Source organism: Echinops telfairi, unplaced genomic scaffold (genome assembly GCF_000313985.2).
Source record: "Echinops telfairi isolate 266 unplaced genomic scaffold, ASM31398v2 ScPeMD7_7469;HRSCAF=8507_0, whole genome shotgun sequence".
NCBI classification, from domain to species: Eukaryota; Metazoa; Chordata; class Mammalia; order Afrosoricida; family Tenrecidae; genus Echinops; species Echinops telfairi.
In genome coordinates this window covers 82,248,913-82,265,441 of record NW_022111372.1, presented here as the reverse complement: position 1 = coordinate 82,265,441, position 16,529 = coordinate 82,248,913, and the positions used below count along the sequence as shown (strand labels likewise).

The 16,529-nt window shown below is 54.3% G+C and overlaps 1 protein-coding gene across 2 annotated transcripts in view; it reads right to left on the bottom strand.

Annotated features, from left to right (window-relative positions):
* Positions 1–16,529, bottom strand: part of ANXA6 (annexin A6) — a 45,497-nt gene that overhangs the window by 6,066 nt on the left and 22,902 nt on the right. The window contains exons 13-22 of one of the 2 annotated variants that reach the window (XM_004696732.2): positions 16,386–16,464; positions 14,536–14,617; positions 13,193–13,287; positions 12,433–12,546; positions 8,891–8,981; positions 8,158–8,237; positions 7,558–7,611; positions 2,990–3,007; positions 1,845–1,938; positions 1,008–1,103 (exon numbers count right to left, since the gene is read on the bottom strand). In XM_004696732.2, coding sequence (XP_004696789.1) covers positions 1,008–1,103; positions 1,845–1,938; positions 2,990–3,007; positions 7,558–7,611; positions 8,158–8,237; positions 8,891–8,981; positions 12,433–12,546; positions 13,193–13,287; positions 14,536–14,617; positions 16,386–16,464 — 803 coding nt within the window. The remainder of the gene's footprint in view (positions 1–1,007; positions 1,104–1,844; positions 1,939–2,989; positions 3,008–7,557; positions 7,612–8,157; positions 8,238–8,890; positions 8,982–12,432; positions 12,547–13,192; positions 13,288–14,535; positions 14,618–16,385; positions 16,465–16,529) is intronic. The other variant, XM_030888786.2, reaches the window with a different exon arrangement.

Below are 16,529 nucleotides of genomic sequence, written 5' to 3'. Positions count from 1 at the left end.
TCCACTTTCTAGAGGAGGACTACAAGGGACAGAGCTGCCATCTCTTTCCCCAGTACCCACAGCCAGTCAGTAGCAGAACAGGGAGGGATTCAGAGCCCGGATGTACTTCTAACCCCATGCACGTTGTCTCCGAGATCTTGCTCCTGGCTGGGGATGGTGCTGTAACACTGGGGTTTCAGAAACTCGGTGGGGAAACTCCATGATTTTTTAATTCCATCTTCCCACAAACTTTACCAAGCCCCTCCTCCCTTTCATCTAATATATGACACCTTTTCCCACATTTTAACGTCTTTGAAGTTGGGGTACATCTTATATGTAACGGCAATTATGGGAAAACCTTCCAGTTTCCATTGTCAGCCTCAGTAAGACTTAAAAAAAGAGCGGGGAGGGCCTGCATCAATACAATGCAATTTACGGTATATAAGATGAATGATAATACAAATAAAAGCAGGAAGTTCAGCCATGTATAGAACTCTAGTGGGGAATGAGAGACCCAAGGGGGGAAAGCCTCTTTAAATTCAAGAACCGAAATCATGTGAGAAAGGAGAACAACAGAAACCTGGGTGAAGGGAGACCGTGGTCGGTGTAAGATATGGAAATAATTAATAATAATTTATCATTTATCAAGGGCAAAAATGAAGAGCTGATACCAAGGGCAAAAAAAGAGAGAGAGAGAGAAAGAGTAACCAAGAGACTCCGGTTCTGGGAGGAGGCGAGATTGTGTGTTCATGGTACATGTGTGTGTGTGTGAGTATGTATATCTGTGTACACACACACAATGCACACCCTCTCTCTCGCTGGCTGCCTATCTGTGTGACACTGCACTCCCTACCCTGACCCAGGAGAGCCATAGTCTGGTTGTGTTCTGGACCCTGGAGTAAGTCCCGTGGCCCTCCCAGACAATCACTTCTCTGGCAGAGCCCTGCTGCTGCGCTTCGCTCTTCCACGGTCCAGCCACATCCCCAGCGCTCAGCCCTTCTCAGTGACCCCTTGGTTCATCCGCGTACCAATGGCCACGAAGGCGTCCCGCACGTCCCCGGACATCTCCTTCTTGATGGTGTGCTCCACGTCGTAGTTGGTCTTCTTGATGAACTCCTGGAAGACTGGCCCAGAGAAGCCCCAGATTTGGGGCGTGAGTTCCTGCTCACGGGGAGGAGAAAGAGCACTTCCCCCATACCCCAACCTTTGGGCCAGGCCTAAATACAGTGAGTGGGACCAGGTGAGAGGCAAGTTCTGACTCCTGTGCTGCTCCGGGCTCAGGGCCCAATCTGAGGCCTCCCACCAACCCGCACCCAGCCTGGCCAGTGGCCTCTGAGCATGGACAAGCTCTAGGAAGCCCAGCTGGGGTGGAAGGAGCACGGGTCCTAGTCCTGGTTCTGCCTCTGGCTTGCTGGTTGAAGCCCTACCCCTACCTAAGCCTGTTCCTCCCTCTCTGTCCCATGGGGATTGAGGTTACTGTGGACTACCATCAGGGCAACACGGAGCACGGAGGAAGCACTCACTACAGGTCAGACAGCGTGCTAAGTGGCAGTGTGTGGTTCAAAACACATGTATGCAGTCCTGATGCCGCCCCCCACCCCCCACCCCCATCGCCTTGTTGCTGGCAGACAGAACCACAGCCTTCTCCTTCCTCTCCAGCGGGGCTTCCTCGGGCCACGCCATCATTGCAGGCCGCCACGCTCAGCACGCCTGCATTGGCTGTTAAGGTGACGATGGCTGGCACAGGCCGTGCGACGAGTGAGAAGCTGAGCCAGGACTCAAACCCAGGGTCCCTAGACCTCCATGGCTGGGTAAGGGGTGGGTGGGTGGACACTTGGCCGGGCGAGTGAAGGGGCAGGCCTCACCTCTCCGCAGGTGCGGGTAGCTGCGGGTGCACAAGATGGTCATGAAGCGCGTCTCCAGGGAAGCTTTGTCCCCACTGGACGTGTCTGCGATTTCCTGCAGGCCGAGTTGGGACAAGGATGTTTGCAGGAAGACACAGCGAGTCAGATTACTCACGCTAATACTTTTGCCTGGGCTAACATGGGTCCCTTCTCCGTCTCCCCATTTCCTGTCTCTGCTCCCAGGGCCCTGTGCACTGACAGTCGAGCTGGGCACCAGGCACTTCCACCTTGACCTCAGGCCCCACAGGCACTGGGCGTGAGCCTCGCAGTGCTCCCCCAACCTCAAACTTGCTGAAGGCCCCCGGGAGTGTGTGTGTGTGTGTGTGTGTGTGTGTGCGTGCGCATGCACCCGTGGAAGGAAAGAGACTCAGCCAATGCCTCCCCATGGGTGGCAGAGGCAGTCACACCTTCCCTTAACACACTATATAGACAAGGGGGCTTCAGGAAGTCCCAGCGAAGAGTCTATTGCTTTCTGATCCCCATTTTCCCATGAACCTTTCCCTAGTCCAAGGTCCATGCCACCACTACCCTCCAACCCGCGATGACCCCTTATGTATTTCCCTTAAGGAGCCCTGGTGGCACAGTGGTTAGGGGTGGGGCTCCTAACTGCAAGGTCAACAGTTTGAAACCAGCAGCTGCTCCTGGGGAGAAAGGCTTGCTACTCGCATTAAAAGTTATAGTCAGGGCAGTTCCACCCTGTCCTCGGGGGTCACGATGAGTGGGGTGGCAGCGTGTCAACTTTCCCTTTAGAACACACTCACTTTAATCTAAATAAGAAAGTGCGCCGTTTAAAGGGAAATATTAAGTAGCTGGTCGTCTGCAGCAGGATCATGCACGTTGTCTCCGAGATCTTGCTCCTGGCTGGGGATGGTGCTGTAACACTGGGGTTTCAGAAACTCGGTGGGGAAACTCCATGATTTTTTAATTCCATCTTCCCACAAACATGTCTTACCCAGCAGGGTCCTTACAGGGCCTGGGGGGGCGGACGACAGAGCTCGCCCAGCAAGCCCTTCACTGCCTGACTCTGGCCCCTCACCCAGAGGCCCCGCCTAGCCTTCCTGCAGAAGGAGGGGGCGTTATAATCCACAGAAGACACGGACACTCACCAAGATCTCAGCAGCCACCTGAGAGCAGGGCGGAGAGGGGAGGAGAGAGGGGGGAAAGGCAAGAGTCAGAGGAGCCTGGCCAAAGGGGCTGTTGGGGCCCAGGGTGCCTTGCTGAGAGTCCCTGAGAAAACTTGAGGCCACAAGGAGGGAGGGCAGGAAAGAGGGGACACACCATCCGATATTTGGGACCAGTGGTATTTGGATCCTGGGAGGGCGTTCACTGGAGAGGATGGAGGGGCAGCCAGAGGTAGGCACTCCACCCCTCACTCCAGGTGGCCTCGGTCAGGCTCTGGACCTGTCAACCAGGAGAGTCCACCCTGCCTCCTCACCTCCCTACAGGGCTACAAGTGCAAAATGTCCAAGGGTCCTCACAGACTGCCGTCTGACCCCTGTGCCAGAGAGGCGTGCTGAGGCCAGAGGGGAGTGACCACAGCCACGCTAGGTGGTCTCTAAGGGTCCGCCTTAATTGCTGCACTCTGGGGAATGAAGTGATGTTCTGCCAGGATGGTCCCTGGGAGGTCAGCAGCGTGGCTGGGGAGCAGGTCCCCCAGGCCGAGTTTTGGCATTGTCATTTTCTTCCTGAATCTTCCTCTGCGGACCACTCTCTTCTCCCCGACAGACCGACCCCGTCCCTTGGCACCTACCCTGACGACCTTCTGGCTTGGGAACCCTTCTGTGCCTTCCGGCCTCTGGCAATATCTATCAAAAGTGCCAGCGCCCCAGCCTGTTGCACAGTGCCAGCAATTCGACTGCCAAGAACATGCCCTGGAGGTACACTGGCAAACATGTTCCCCAAAAAGCAGTTCACTGAGGCATTGCGTGACATAGCAAAACGTTGGAAACCCCCACTGGTAGATCCGTGGTAAACAAGTTACCTCCCAATCAACAGAGAACCACGCCACTGTTAACAACACCTGAGCCTGGTCTACAAGCGGAGACGATTTCTGTTCACGTGCCATGAAGCAGAATATATTGCACGGAGTCAAGCCCAGCCAATTGCCTTTGGGTCGATGCTGACTCATGCTGACCGCGTGTTTCTGAGTAGAGCTTGGGCCCGTAGGCTTCTGTCTGGATAGAAACATGGGTGAACACAGACTCGCTCACGTGTGTGAGGAACGCCTCTCTGGGGAGCTAGTCCAGAAACTGTTGACAATAACCTCTGAGGGCAGAGGCTGTGATCAAAAATGGTTTGCATTTTATTACGTTCCTAAAATGTTGTTTATATTTCTCAATGTGCAAATAGGCCATTTTAGTTTTGTTTTTTAGTGCTACTGTCAAAAAACGTGCTTTCAGAGCTACTAGAATTTAGGTAGTTTGGGGCTTTTATTTATTCTCTCTATGTTAACAGCAAACTAATATTATTTTTTTAAGTAGGAGGAGAATGCTTTAAGAAAACGTAAGACAGACACAATGCTTTGGGGGTGGGGGTGGGGGGTGGGCAGACACTGGTCTTCAGTCAAGAAAAACTCAGGCGTGGCCAGTGGCGATGGCTGAATAACGCAATGAACACATGTGGGTGAACTGTACCCACGAACAGTGCTGAAATGGCAAATGTTTTGTGACCAAAATATTTAGCATTCCCCCCCCCCCAAAAAAAAAACCTGTTGGTATTTGAAATACCGGTGGCAGCGCTTCCAGCATCGTGGCAACATGCAAGCCAGAGCAGTGTGGCAAACTGGCAGACCAGTACACTCAAAATCCAAACTCGCTGTCCCCCAGTCGATTTCAATTTACAGGGACCCTACAGGACAGGGCAGAACTGGCCCCTGTGGGACTGTAATTCTCTAGAGGCGACTGAGACTGTAATTCTCTATAGGAGAAGACAGCCTCCTCGTCTTCCTGCAGAGAGGCTGGTGGTTTCGAACTGCTGGCCTTGCAGGTAGCTACCCACTGCTTAACCCACTATGCCGTGAGGACTCTTAATGGATGCGTAGTGGATCTATACCTCACCAGTGTCCCTATGACTTGGGTCTCAAACTGGAACAGTCAAAGCGACGAGAGAAGCTACTGACAGTTACTCTAGGGCACTAAGTGAAAGCCCGGGCAATGGGGTGCCATCTGGGCAATGCGTAGTAATAGCACCGGGCTCCCAGGACCTCGAGCGTGTCCTAGATGTTCAGGGCGAGGCTTTGTGTGCAAGAAGACGCAAGCACAGCTTCGTACTGCTTTTCTAAGGGGGCAACTTGACTCTGCCCATCAGATACACTCGAGACCTGTATCCACTTAACCCGGCGTTCATTCCTTTTCTACCTCTAGAAATCTAGTCTGAGGAAACAGAGCTGGCTGCGCAGCAGAGGGCTGGTTACATAGACTACGGGAGTTCATAGAGGGATGAGTACACAGTCATTAAATGGTGTGCTGGGGGCTTAAGTGGAGAGGAAATGTTTTGAGAATGATGAGGGCAATGAATGTACAAATGCGCTTTACACAATTGATGTGTGTATGGATTGTGATAAGAGTTGTATGAGCCCCTAATAAAATGAAAAAAAATACGCGAGATTCACAGATTAATCTAAAAAATATTATCATTCTGGAGTCTTTTTATATGGACAGAGAAAAATAACTCGGAGGGTAGGTACTAAAATATTAACCACAGTGTCTACTAGAAGGTTCTGAATTTGGGGGGGTTGGGGGATCCTCTCAATTTTCTGAGGTTTTTGTATCAGAATGTTATTACATATATGATTAACTATTCTGAGAATAAAATTTCTGGAAATGTGAAAAAAGAGAAAAATATGAAGTGATACCTGACAAAAAACAATAAAACTGCTATTTGGGAGACTGAAAAAAAAAAGAATGTAATTACATGTGAAACGTACTTTTAGTCTTAAGAGGATGAATCCATACCAGATCCACTCTCCTCACTCCTATGGAGGCAGGGAAGCATCTGAGCCAGACAGGGCTCTGAGTCATGAGACTCGATAGTTCTACCCCAGTGGTCCGCCCCCCTCCTCCCCCGCTGGCCAAGCTGCTGTCTTGTGACTTGCCGATGCCCCTCTAGCAGAAACTGGAAGCACAGACCAGTCACCTAGCTGACGCAGTCCCCCATAAACTGAATTTGGGAGTGGAGGGCATATTGGGATGAGATTGAAGGAGGAATCCTGACCCTCAATCGCATGAAAGAATGGTGCCCCCTGGTGGCGGAACTCCCAGGCTAGGCCACAGAGCAGGTAAAATCCCATCCACCTGAATGGAAGGAAGCCTGCAGCTTATGATCACCTCGCCCCAAGCACCACAACCACGGCCTTTGGGAGCCAGGAGGAATTAGTCTACTCGATCGTGCAGGCATTAAAGGTACTCCAGAGGCGTTGAGTCACATCACCCACCCACTGCCACTTTCAAACTGTTTCTAACCTCCGGTAGGTTATGAATATCATTTGGCTCCAGTTTAAAAAAAAGAGGGGTGGTGGTGGTGGCGTGGAGGGGAGCACAGTAAGAATACAATGGCCTTGGCACAATACTCAGCTCATAGTCCATATCCTGATCACTTCCTGTCAGGCTGTAGGGACTATTTCTTCTCAGAGGCTGTCCTAGTTTACACCGGTGTTGGCGGAGTTTGGGACAGAAGCTAGTGCCTGGCTCCAAGCCACAGATGCAACTTTGAACCCACCAGCTGTCGTTAGACACGGGGGCTGGATCTGTAGTCCATGACGTGTGTCTGCAGCCCTTAGACACACAGCTTTGGTGGGTGGGGACGGACAGGTAGAGCAAGTGGGGGTTCTGGGAGCCAGGTGTGGGTCATTGCAGATGCGCTCAGAAGGGACCGCCAGGGAAAGGGGACTGGGGCGGTCCCGTCTCCGTGAGCATCCATCCCGAGACCTTGAGACCCTAAGGGCAGGGTCACAGCACATTTGCCAGAAGACCTGGGGGCGGGGTACTCCGCTGTCATTCAACCACAAATATTTCAGAGTACTGGTTACATGCCACCTGGACACATCGGCGAGCACAATAAAGAACCCTGCCCTCTAGGAGCCCAGGCACCTCCCAGGACACTCTCGTCACTGTGGTCCCAATTTAGAGAGAACTCAACCAAGACTATAGCACTAAGGCTCGGCTCCCAGTCAGTGCCCAGCCCAGACTCCTCTGTCAATGTCACCTGGGCTGCTCGTTAGCTGTGTGGTATTTCAGAAGTCATCTACCCTCTCTGGACCTCAGTTTCCCCAGTGAAATAGGAGGGGCTTGAAGAAGAAACCCCCTGCGGGGGCAGTTCTAGGCCTTCCTCTGGAGTCGCTGTGAGTCAGAGTCAACCGGATGGCAGTGCCTTTGTTTATGTTGTTTCTCACTTAGTATGTGCAGGCCCTTCCAGCTCTGATGGACTAGGCCGACTCTTTGCATAGGACATGTCCGTGAGACCACCTTAAATACTCTCTAGTCTCCTTCTGAAAGCCTTTAAAGTCTTGTGGGGAAGGGGAGAGGAGCCTGCGGGGGGGCACACCCCCGCCGGAACCACAGGCTCTCTGTGTCGGCTGGAGGCCTGTCCATTCCTGGCCAGCCAGGGTCTGGCACAAACGCCCACTGGACCGGTTCTTGTGGAAACCCAGTGGAAGTCACCGGGATGGGGGTCTCACCTGGACATCTTCCTGGGCCTGGTCCCGGTCTTCTCCTCCTTCCTCACGGTTTCCCTGCAACAGGACCCCAAGGGAGGGTCAGGGTCCAAACACGCACCTTCTCTGCTGGAGCGCCTTGCCCAGTCGCTGCGTCTCTGAACCCTTTTCCTAGCCTGTAACTCAGGACACTAAACTCGCCGCCACGCCCCCAGAGAAACCCCCCCAATGAGAGTTAAGAGAGGAAGTTGGCCGCAGGGCACGTAGCTCAGTGCCGGACACGCAGTGACTCCCAACACTTAGAGCCTAGTGTCTGGGCTTGGGGAATTCAAGAGACAGCGAAGGAAGCTCCCAGGGACAACATCGACACAGGCCCTCCATGTGCAGTGAGCTCGAGGCCCTAGTAATACCCAGGTGAGGGCTGCCAGGGAGGCTGCTGGGAGAGGGGGGCACCAATGCCACTTCTGAAAATGGAACGGGAGAGGGCACTGTGCAGGCAGTGACAGCCTGTACCATGGAGTTGCAAGCACATCTTCTCTGTCCCAGGAGAGGGCCCCTTACCGCCCTGCTGCTCCCTCTCGGTAATCCCTCTGGGCTCTGGAGGCGCGAGCAGAACTCACTCACCGTGGCCAGAGAAACGAGGATCCTCTTGAAGTGGCCGGACGTGTCTGAGCTCAGAGCATCTTCCAGGGACTTGTGATAGTCTGAGACAGAGAGAGAAGGAGTGTGGGGGCCATTGAAGACGTACAATTGGTTCTTGAGGGTGTCTAGTCTTCCTCCTGCTGACTCTGTGAGCACACTGACACCCCCACCAATCCATCGCCTCTGCCACCCCCTCTCCTACGACCCCATGTGGGGTCTATCCCCATCCTGCCTCTACCACGTGGCCTCCAAAGTCCCCTCCCTGTGTTCACGTCTCCTCCTGCATGGCAAAAGTTGGGCCCCACGGCATGGCTCTGACCGGGTCCTCCCTGCTCAGAAAGTCCTTGGGCGAGAAATAGCGAGTAAGCATGTTTGACCAGCACCGAGGCCCTTCAGAATGAAAACGTGGGCCCCTTGTTCGAATACTGTCAACCAGTCTCACAAAGCAGCCAGCAGAGCATAAAGCAAACCTGGGCTGAATCTGGGGGCCCTGGAGCTGCCCAGCCCTCGGCGGCCTGCTGGGATGCCCTCTTCCCACACCGGCAGAGCTCTTCTTTACCTCCAGGCCCACGTGCCACCCGGGCCCCTCTGCCTGGAGCAGCTGCTCCCCAGTGGGCACACCAGGGTGCTCAGCAAAGCCCTGTGGATGTGGGGCTATGGCTGGAACTTTACATCGAGGTCGGCACCCCCTCTCCTGTCCACCTCCCTCACTCACCCTCCTTATAGGCTTTATTGATGGCCTGGATCTCCTCATTGGTCCGAGTGGCCAGGATTTCGATGAGCGCCTTTTCATCGGTGCCGGCACCCTGGAATGACAGGCAAAGGGGACCTCAGCCCAGTCCTGACCCCGAGCCGAGGCGCAGGGGGCCCAGGCAAGGAGGCACCTCTTCCCAGAGCCACTCAGGAGGCTGAAATGCCTGGTCTTCCTAAGCATTCTCCTCATCTGCAGACGCAGCCCCCAGACCAGCTATGTTGACACAGCTCAATTTCCAGAATGTTCCATGAGAGTTACCTTGAACCTTGTGGGCAATGGAGTCATGTGTCGGTGCAAAGGAATACACACCACGTGAGAGACAGAATTTAACTTTTGGTCTTTGCCTTTGTTTCCTGGGAGATGACATGAAAAACACTTTGGAATGTTAAGGGTCTTCCAAAATGACCCAGCACAGAGCGGGGGTGGTGGTAGCAGGTGACCGACCGTCAGGCGGGCAGCTGGTGCCAGAGCTGACTGCGAAGTTAGACGTGAGGATGCTCCTTGGTGCTCGTCATTGCTCTTGTGCACACACATATCCGAGTACAGCTGTGTGTCCCAGTTGCTGTCAGGTGCACAGGGTCGCTGTGCCAGGCTCACAGTCATTGGCACAGCGCCCGGGTCTGTGCCCTCCTCACAGTCGTTCAAACAGTGCCCATCGTGGCAGCCACGGTCGGTCCATCTCATCGAGAATCTTCCTTCTCTTCACCGGCCTCCTGATTTTCCCAGCGTGATGTCCTTCTCCAGGGATCGGTCTCTCCTAGGAACATGTCCAATATGCGCCTCATGCTCCTGGTCTCCAAGGGGCACTCTGGCTGCCCTTCTTCCCAGACTGGTTTGTTCTTTGGGCAGCCCGTGGTGGTGCCGTCGGCGTTCTCTGCCAGCACCTTCAGGAGAATGTGCATGGCGATGACAGCTTCCAGGCGATGGCAGCCCATAGATGACTTGAGGTTCTGCCCCGTGGGACTTCCAGCCTCGGAAACCCCACACAGGGCCTCTGGGTGCTGGATGGAGCCAGGCATGGATCGACGCCATGGGGGTGGGCTGTGTTTTCCCCAGTGCCCACAGTTTCCATAAGTTACTGTCAACGAGTTCTGTGACCTCAGGGAAAACAGGCTAGAGTGTTGATGAGATGTGTTGATATTTGGAGGTGATGTGTGGTACACGGAATGATAAGGGCCACTAGCGGGCAATGATTAAATGCTTGGCTGTATAAAGGAGACACCCATAAATTGCCTTTGAACAAAACTGCCTGATTAACGTGACCTCGATTCCTGCTCAGGGAGGCAGTTAGGGTCCCTTTCCTGATGTGCCTGCCTGGGAATCCTGTCTACGCTGCCTTGTAAGCTCCCACTAGCTAGGTGAGTTAATTACCAGCAGCCAGAGAACAGAGAAGCACTGTCCCTCTTTAGTGATGTTAGGGTGTGCAGAAAATACAGTCTCAGGAATCCTGACAGGGCTGTCTTTCTATGAAGTAGGCCAGATGGCTATATCCCCATGCCAAAGATGCAGGAAGAGATTCGACAGGATCTTGAAGCTAGCCTTACCTGAACTTTCCCAGACTGCTTAGACAGTTTTGATGAACAAGCTGTTTTAGGAAAATGAGCCCCTTGGTACCGAGATGAATCTGCACACCCCTCAAAATAGCTAGCTAAAGCTAATAGCTGGTGTAAACTTCCAACAGGGATGTCTTATGGTCCCCTAAAAGGAACGGCACTAAGCTGAAGAGCCCGTCATGCATTCCTGAATCAATAACTAACTTCATCGCCAACCAACCAATAGAAGCCCTTTCCCTGGCCCTTGACTCCCTAGTTGTGACCTCAGCCCAAACCCAACCAAGTGAATAACTCTGTCTGTTTCCTGAACTCTGTCCATCTGTGTGAGCTGCTGAGACCGCTGATTGAGTTGCTACGACCCACACAGGTCTCAGGTTTGCAGTGCGTTTAATCAGGAGTAGCAGGCACCTCAATTACACGTGGCGCCTTAGGAAGCAAGGGCGCTCTCGGCACAGCCTGGCCAGGGGCTTGAGGCACTTCCTCTGCTCCTCTCAGGATCAAGTCGTTAGAACTGACAGTGTAGCTTTGTATGAGTGACCCTCCTCGGCCTGTCCCTGTCTGAAGGGCAGGGCCATGGTGCCCATTTCAGAGATGAAGACACAGAGGCTTAGAAAGCCCTCGTAACTGGCCCAAAGGCACACCATGAGGCAGCGACAGGGACGGAGCAGAATGCACACTCTGACTGCCTTGTTCTCCATCCGACTTCCTCCAATGGCTTTGCGGTCCTGGGGCAGGGCCCGGGTTAAATCATCCGGAGAGACTCTGAGGTTTGCTGGCACCCCAGGAAGGAAGAAACTCTTTTTGCTGGAGCTGCCGGTGTGGTGGTGGTCAGGGGCCTGTGAGTCTGCACCCATGCACAACAGAAAGGAGCATGGCTGGTCCCGTGCCTTCTGCAGCTTTGCTTGTTTGAGCTGATGGTTGTAGCCACTGTGTCATCCATCTCACTGGGGGGTCTACTTTTTTTTTTTTTAAGCCGACCCTCTATTTTATCAGGAGCCTAGGCGGTGAAGTGAGTTATACATTGGGCTGGTAACTGCAAAGTCAGCAGTTCAAAACCACTGGCCGCTGTGAGGGCAAAAGATGAGGCTTTCTACTCCTATAAAGAGTTAGATAGAAAACGAGGAGCTGATACCAAAGGCTCAAGTAGAAAGAACATGCTTTGAAAATGAAGATGGCAACAAATGTACAAATGTGCTTGACACAATGGATGGATGGATTATGATAAGAGCTGTAAGACCCCCAATAGAATGATTCTAAAAGGAAAGAGAGTTAGAAATGTTTTGAAATTGTTGATAGCAGCATTTGTACATGTCCCCCTTGATATAATGGATGTATGGATTGTTATAATTTGCTTAAGAGCCCCCAGTAAAATGATTTATTAATTAAAAAAGAGAAGAAAAAGAGTGACACTCTTGGAAGCCCACAGGGGCACTTCTCCCACACGACAGCATCGCCAAGTAGGCATCAACTGGATGGCAATGAGTTGCTGAGAGTCCTCTACTGGGTCACTTGTGAGCTAGCTTGTCACACTGCAGTGGGTGCATGTAGCCATGTCTCCGGGACGTCAAGTACCAGTCGGGCCAGGGTGGCAGGGTGCAGTGGAGGTTCCAGACCAAGACAGACAGGAAGAAGGCCCTGCCCATGGACTTCTCTAAAAACCCTGGCTGGGGCAAGCCTTGTGAAGAGCGGCCGCAGAGTGGACGCGAGCTGGAAGAACGCACAGCATTCCGTGAGGGTCAGGGGCTCGCTACCCCAGGGGTGCGGCCAGCCGGGGTGGCGTGGGCCGGCCGCACACTGCTGCACGCATAACAGGATGGATTGACAACGACCCCCACTTGTGTTTCGCGAGTGTGAATCAGCTGGGCAAGGGGTTCTACCTGATTTACACCCTCCTCACAGCCCTTCCTCCCCCCGACCTCAAGGAGACCGGACCCTCCTCATTGGCCATACCTCCATGGCCTTCTTCAGCTGCTTGGCATCGTAGTGGGCAGGTGTCATCATGAGCCCCAGAATCAGCCTCGCCAGGTCTCCAGAGATCTCAGACTTCAGGTCGGCCATTAGGTCCTGCAAAGGGCGGAGCTGAGGTCAGGGCAATGCCCTCCCATGACCCCGAGCAGAAGGCATACGGAGTCAGCAAACTGGCTCCGAAACAGGATTACAGACACTGGGAAGTGGGTGCCTGCCCTGCTGATGGTTTCTCATTGTGATGAAGCCATGGGGGGGGGGGGGGGGTAGCCAGCCAGGAGGAGACCCTTTCTTTTAGAGCAAGAGGCAGGGCAGAGCAGGGGTGGCATCCCTGGGAAGGCTCACTAGTTCAGTGCAGATGCCTGATACCAGGGCACAGTGTCACCCACGCTCCGCCAGGACCCTCAAGCTCAGCCAGTTGTCTGCAGGGGGAACGGTGAGAAGCCAACCCCGTGGCTCCATCCGTGGGCGTCTAGGCTCTGTGGCATGAAAACAACCCCGATTCCTGACCGTGGGCCAAAGCCGAGCCTCCCACTCAGCCCAGCCGCCTCCCACGGGGCTGCTGAACCACAAGGAGCTGGGGCCATGGGAAGGGGGGTTTGCACGCTGCCCTCAACCTAATGCTGGAGACCCTCCAAAGTGACCTCCTGGGGCCCACAGCCAAGAAGACCCCGGTGGCCAGCAGGCAGAGCTGGCTGCAGCTGGGCAGCCTCCATCAGGGGAGGAGCCCGGCGGAGGCTCTTACCCGGCCAAAGTGAGACTTGAAGGTCTGGCGGATCTGCTGCCGCTGGGCGTTGCTGCGGTGCGTGACAATGTCGATGATGGTGCCCTCGTCAGTCCCTGAATGAACAGAGCCACACGGCTCAGACACCAGCCTGCTCCAGTGCCCCAAGCACCCCGCACCAGCCTCCCATTAGCCCTGGTGAGGGTAGAAGCCTGGCTGAAGAGCCAGGCACTCCCAGGGCCCCTCAGGAGCCCACCTCCAGCTCACTGACGGACCCTGGGTCCCCCCTACCCTTCTTGGACTAGGTGCTGGTTGAGCAAGGGGCCTCCGGGGAATAGATAGCACTGAGCAAGGAGCCAGTGCTCCGGAGTTCTGCACTCAGACAACAGCTGTTGCCCTTGGATGAGTCCCTTCCCTCTGAAGGGCTGGGTCTCCACATCTCACCGGAAGAGGCTGGACCCGGAGTATGTGCGCAAAGGTTCTTCCCACCCTGAAGATCTAAGTCCTGTTAGGGACCCTATGCCCTGAAAACGGACCACGAGTCCCTCTGTCCACACAGGTACACTCTTGGAAGTGCTAGGGCATCCCGTCCTGCCTCTCAGGTAGCCCATCTGCCTCACACCCAGCACAGGCTCCATCTTCCACAGCGGCTTTGTGTCCTACTTGTGCTCCGTAGGTGCCATTCCCTGCATGGGGAGAATGAGGCCTGGGAGGGGAAGGGCTGAACCTGGGGCCTGAGAACTGCAGTGGGACAAGCTGGGGAGAAAAGACAGTGGAGACCACACTGGGAATCCTGTCCTCAGCTGGCCTTATGGAGTTGGGTAGAACCCCCCCCCGCCATCCCCAGAGGAGCCTCCTCCCATTGAAGGGTGCTCCTCCTGGTGACAGAGGTCTGCGCAGGCTGAGGAGTGCTCCCCACACCCAGAAGTGGGGCTTTGAGATTCCCAGAGTGCACAGCCTCATTTCATGCCTAGGGAAGCGGAGACCAGGAAGGGCTGAAGGACATGCCCATGGTCACACGGTGAGTCCGTGGAACAAACAAACAAAACCACGAAGCTCACTGCCCTGGAGTCAAAGCTGACTCATAGCTGGCAGGGTGAAAGCCCAGGCCTTCGATCCAGCGTCTTCTTAGTCAGCACCTGGATGCTGTGGCCAGGGTTGGGGTGTGGGGCGGGGGTTGGGGGCCAGTGGTTTTTGGAAGTGGCTTGTGTTAAGTTCTTACAGTCCCTCTCCCTCTCTGCCCTCTCTACACTGGGGGTGTTGGAGGCTGCAGACTCGGGATAATCCTGCAGACCCAGGTTTGAGCCTGCCCCGCACCCAGCCTGCTACCCACGTGCCACCCTGTGCCCCTTGCACATCCTCACCAATCCCCTTCATGGCCTTCCGAAGGGCTTTGGCATCCTCATCAGGGTTGAAAGCAACAGCCGGGCGCACAGTTCCCTTCAGCTGTGAGAAAGCAAGAGGAGACTCAGCAGGTGTCCGGGCTCCCCGCCCCCCGGGGGCCAGGCCAGGAGAGGTGCATGCAAGTGGGGGCCTTTCCCAGCGAGTCCCAATCCAAGCAGCTTTGAGGAAGAGGCGGGGGCTGAAGGCACAGCAGACAGAAAAACCCCTCCACCAGAGCTGAGAAGAAGACACACGCACACGCGGGCTGGGAGCAGGGCAGGCAAGAGGCCCAGGAAAGGTGGTCCAGCTCCTGCCCCAGGAGTCAGGCAGCTGGGTCCTCACCTGCCCTGAGCAGCCCAAGCCTATTAAAGAGCTACTGTCCTGAAAAGGTACTAGGAATGTTCTGAAACACCAGGGCAGAGTTTCCCAAATTTAGATGCTCCTGAATGACATTAGCAATCAATTCCACAGTCCTGTAAGCCCTATGATGTTGTTTTATGTTTTTGTTGAATTCAACAGTTTTTCTCTTTTACTTAAGTGCCCTCATTCCCAAATGCATTTAAATAATCCCAGAAAATTATGTTTTTCCCCCTTTTTCCAGTTTTGTCCATTAAAATATCCCAAGTACTGACAACAGTGCCTGACACAGAAAGCGCTCAAAAAATATTTGTTAAGGGATCTGATGGCTGACAATTTTCCATACCACGCTCATGAATAGAAAGGATGCCCAAGGGTGCTGTGGGTATAAGCACTAGGCCGCCAATGGGAAGGTTGACGGTTCAAATCCCACAGTCACTCCTCAGAAGAGAGATGAGGCTGTATGCACCTATACAGATTTGTAGTCTCAGAAACCTTAAGGAGCCGGCCTGCCCGGCTCTATGGGGTTGGTAGGAGTTAAAGTTGACTCGCTGGCCATGAGTTTCGGTTTTTCAGTTATCATGATTAGGAAAATCCGTATCAGGTGCCATGTGCAGATTGTAGCTCATGAACAGAAATGTGATACAAACAAAACCTCGTGGTCCGGGCTCACTGACTTCAGCACGATGATGTCACTGCTGACCCTGACCTTGGAGTGAGCGCTCCCTTTGTGGAAAAACAAAGCCAGCAGGTGTGACAGAGTCCATGATCCCGAAGGCTGCGGCCTTCATTGCTTACGCTATCTGAGATCACTTACACGACGGTTCCTGCCATATAATCTGGGAAACACTGTCCTAGAGCACTGGGGCTCGGGAACCCTCGAAGGTCACATGTAACACCTCCATTATAAAGAGGAGACGCAGAGGCCTGGGGAGAGGGGCTGGTTTGCGAAGGTTGCCCAGCTAGTGAGTATCAGAGAACCCGAGGACCCAGGCCTTTACCAGGACCAAGTGCTACCAGCCCACGGCGTGGTTTGCTTCAAGTGCCTCTGTGACACCGTTCAATCCCTCCTTTTTGGACCCAGGGTCCCCTGATGCTCAGGAGGGGTCCCCCAAACCCTCGAGGGCACCTGCTGCTTGAGCTCTCATGCCTCTCCCAACTTCAGACCCAGGATGGGACCGGGCCCTCCTGGGAACCAGGCACATCCCCACTCAGCAAGCTGGGTTAGTGGACAAGAGGCCAGAGCGCTGCCCAGCAGGTTAGAAGTTAATGCAGGAATCTGATGCCCCCACGAGCTCCCGCCCCCACATTCAACAATCACTCGGGAGAAAAGGAAGCTTCAGAGGTGAGAGTCAATGTCTCTGCTTGGCCACCAGGGGGCAGCTGGGGGCCAACCAGAGCAGCAGCAAGGTGAGGGCAGCAGAGTGGAAGCCCTTTGGTCAGAAGGTGAAGCAGGAGGTGGGGAGGGTCTGACCTCTACTCGGGCCACTGCACTAAGCTCCCACATCTGATAGGCCACCTGCGCTGCCTCCGGGAAGAACTGGCCAGCAGCACTGGAATGGAGGGGTTGGGGAGAGGATAGGAAGGAATGTCATGGTGGCCAACACTCCCAGGTAGC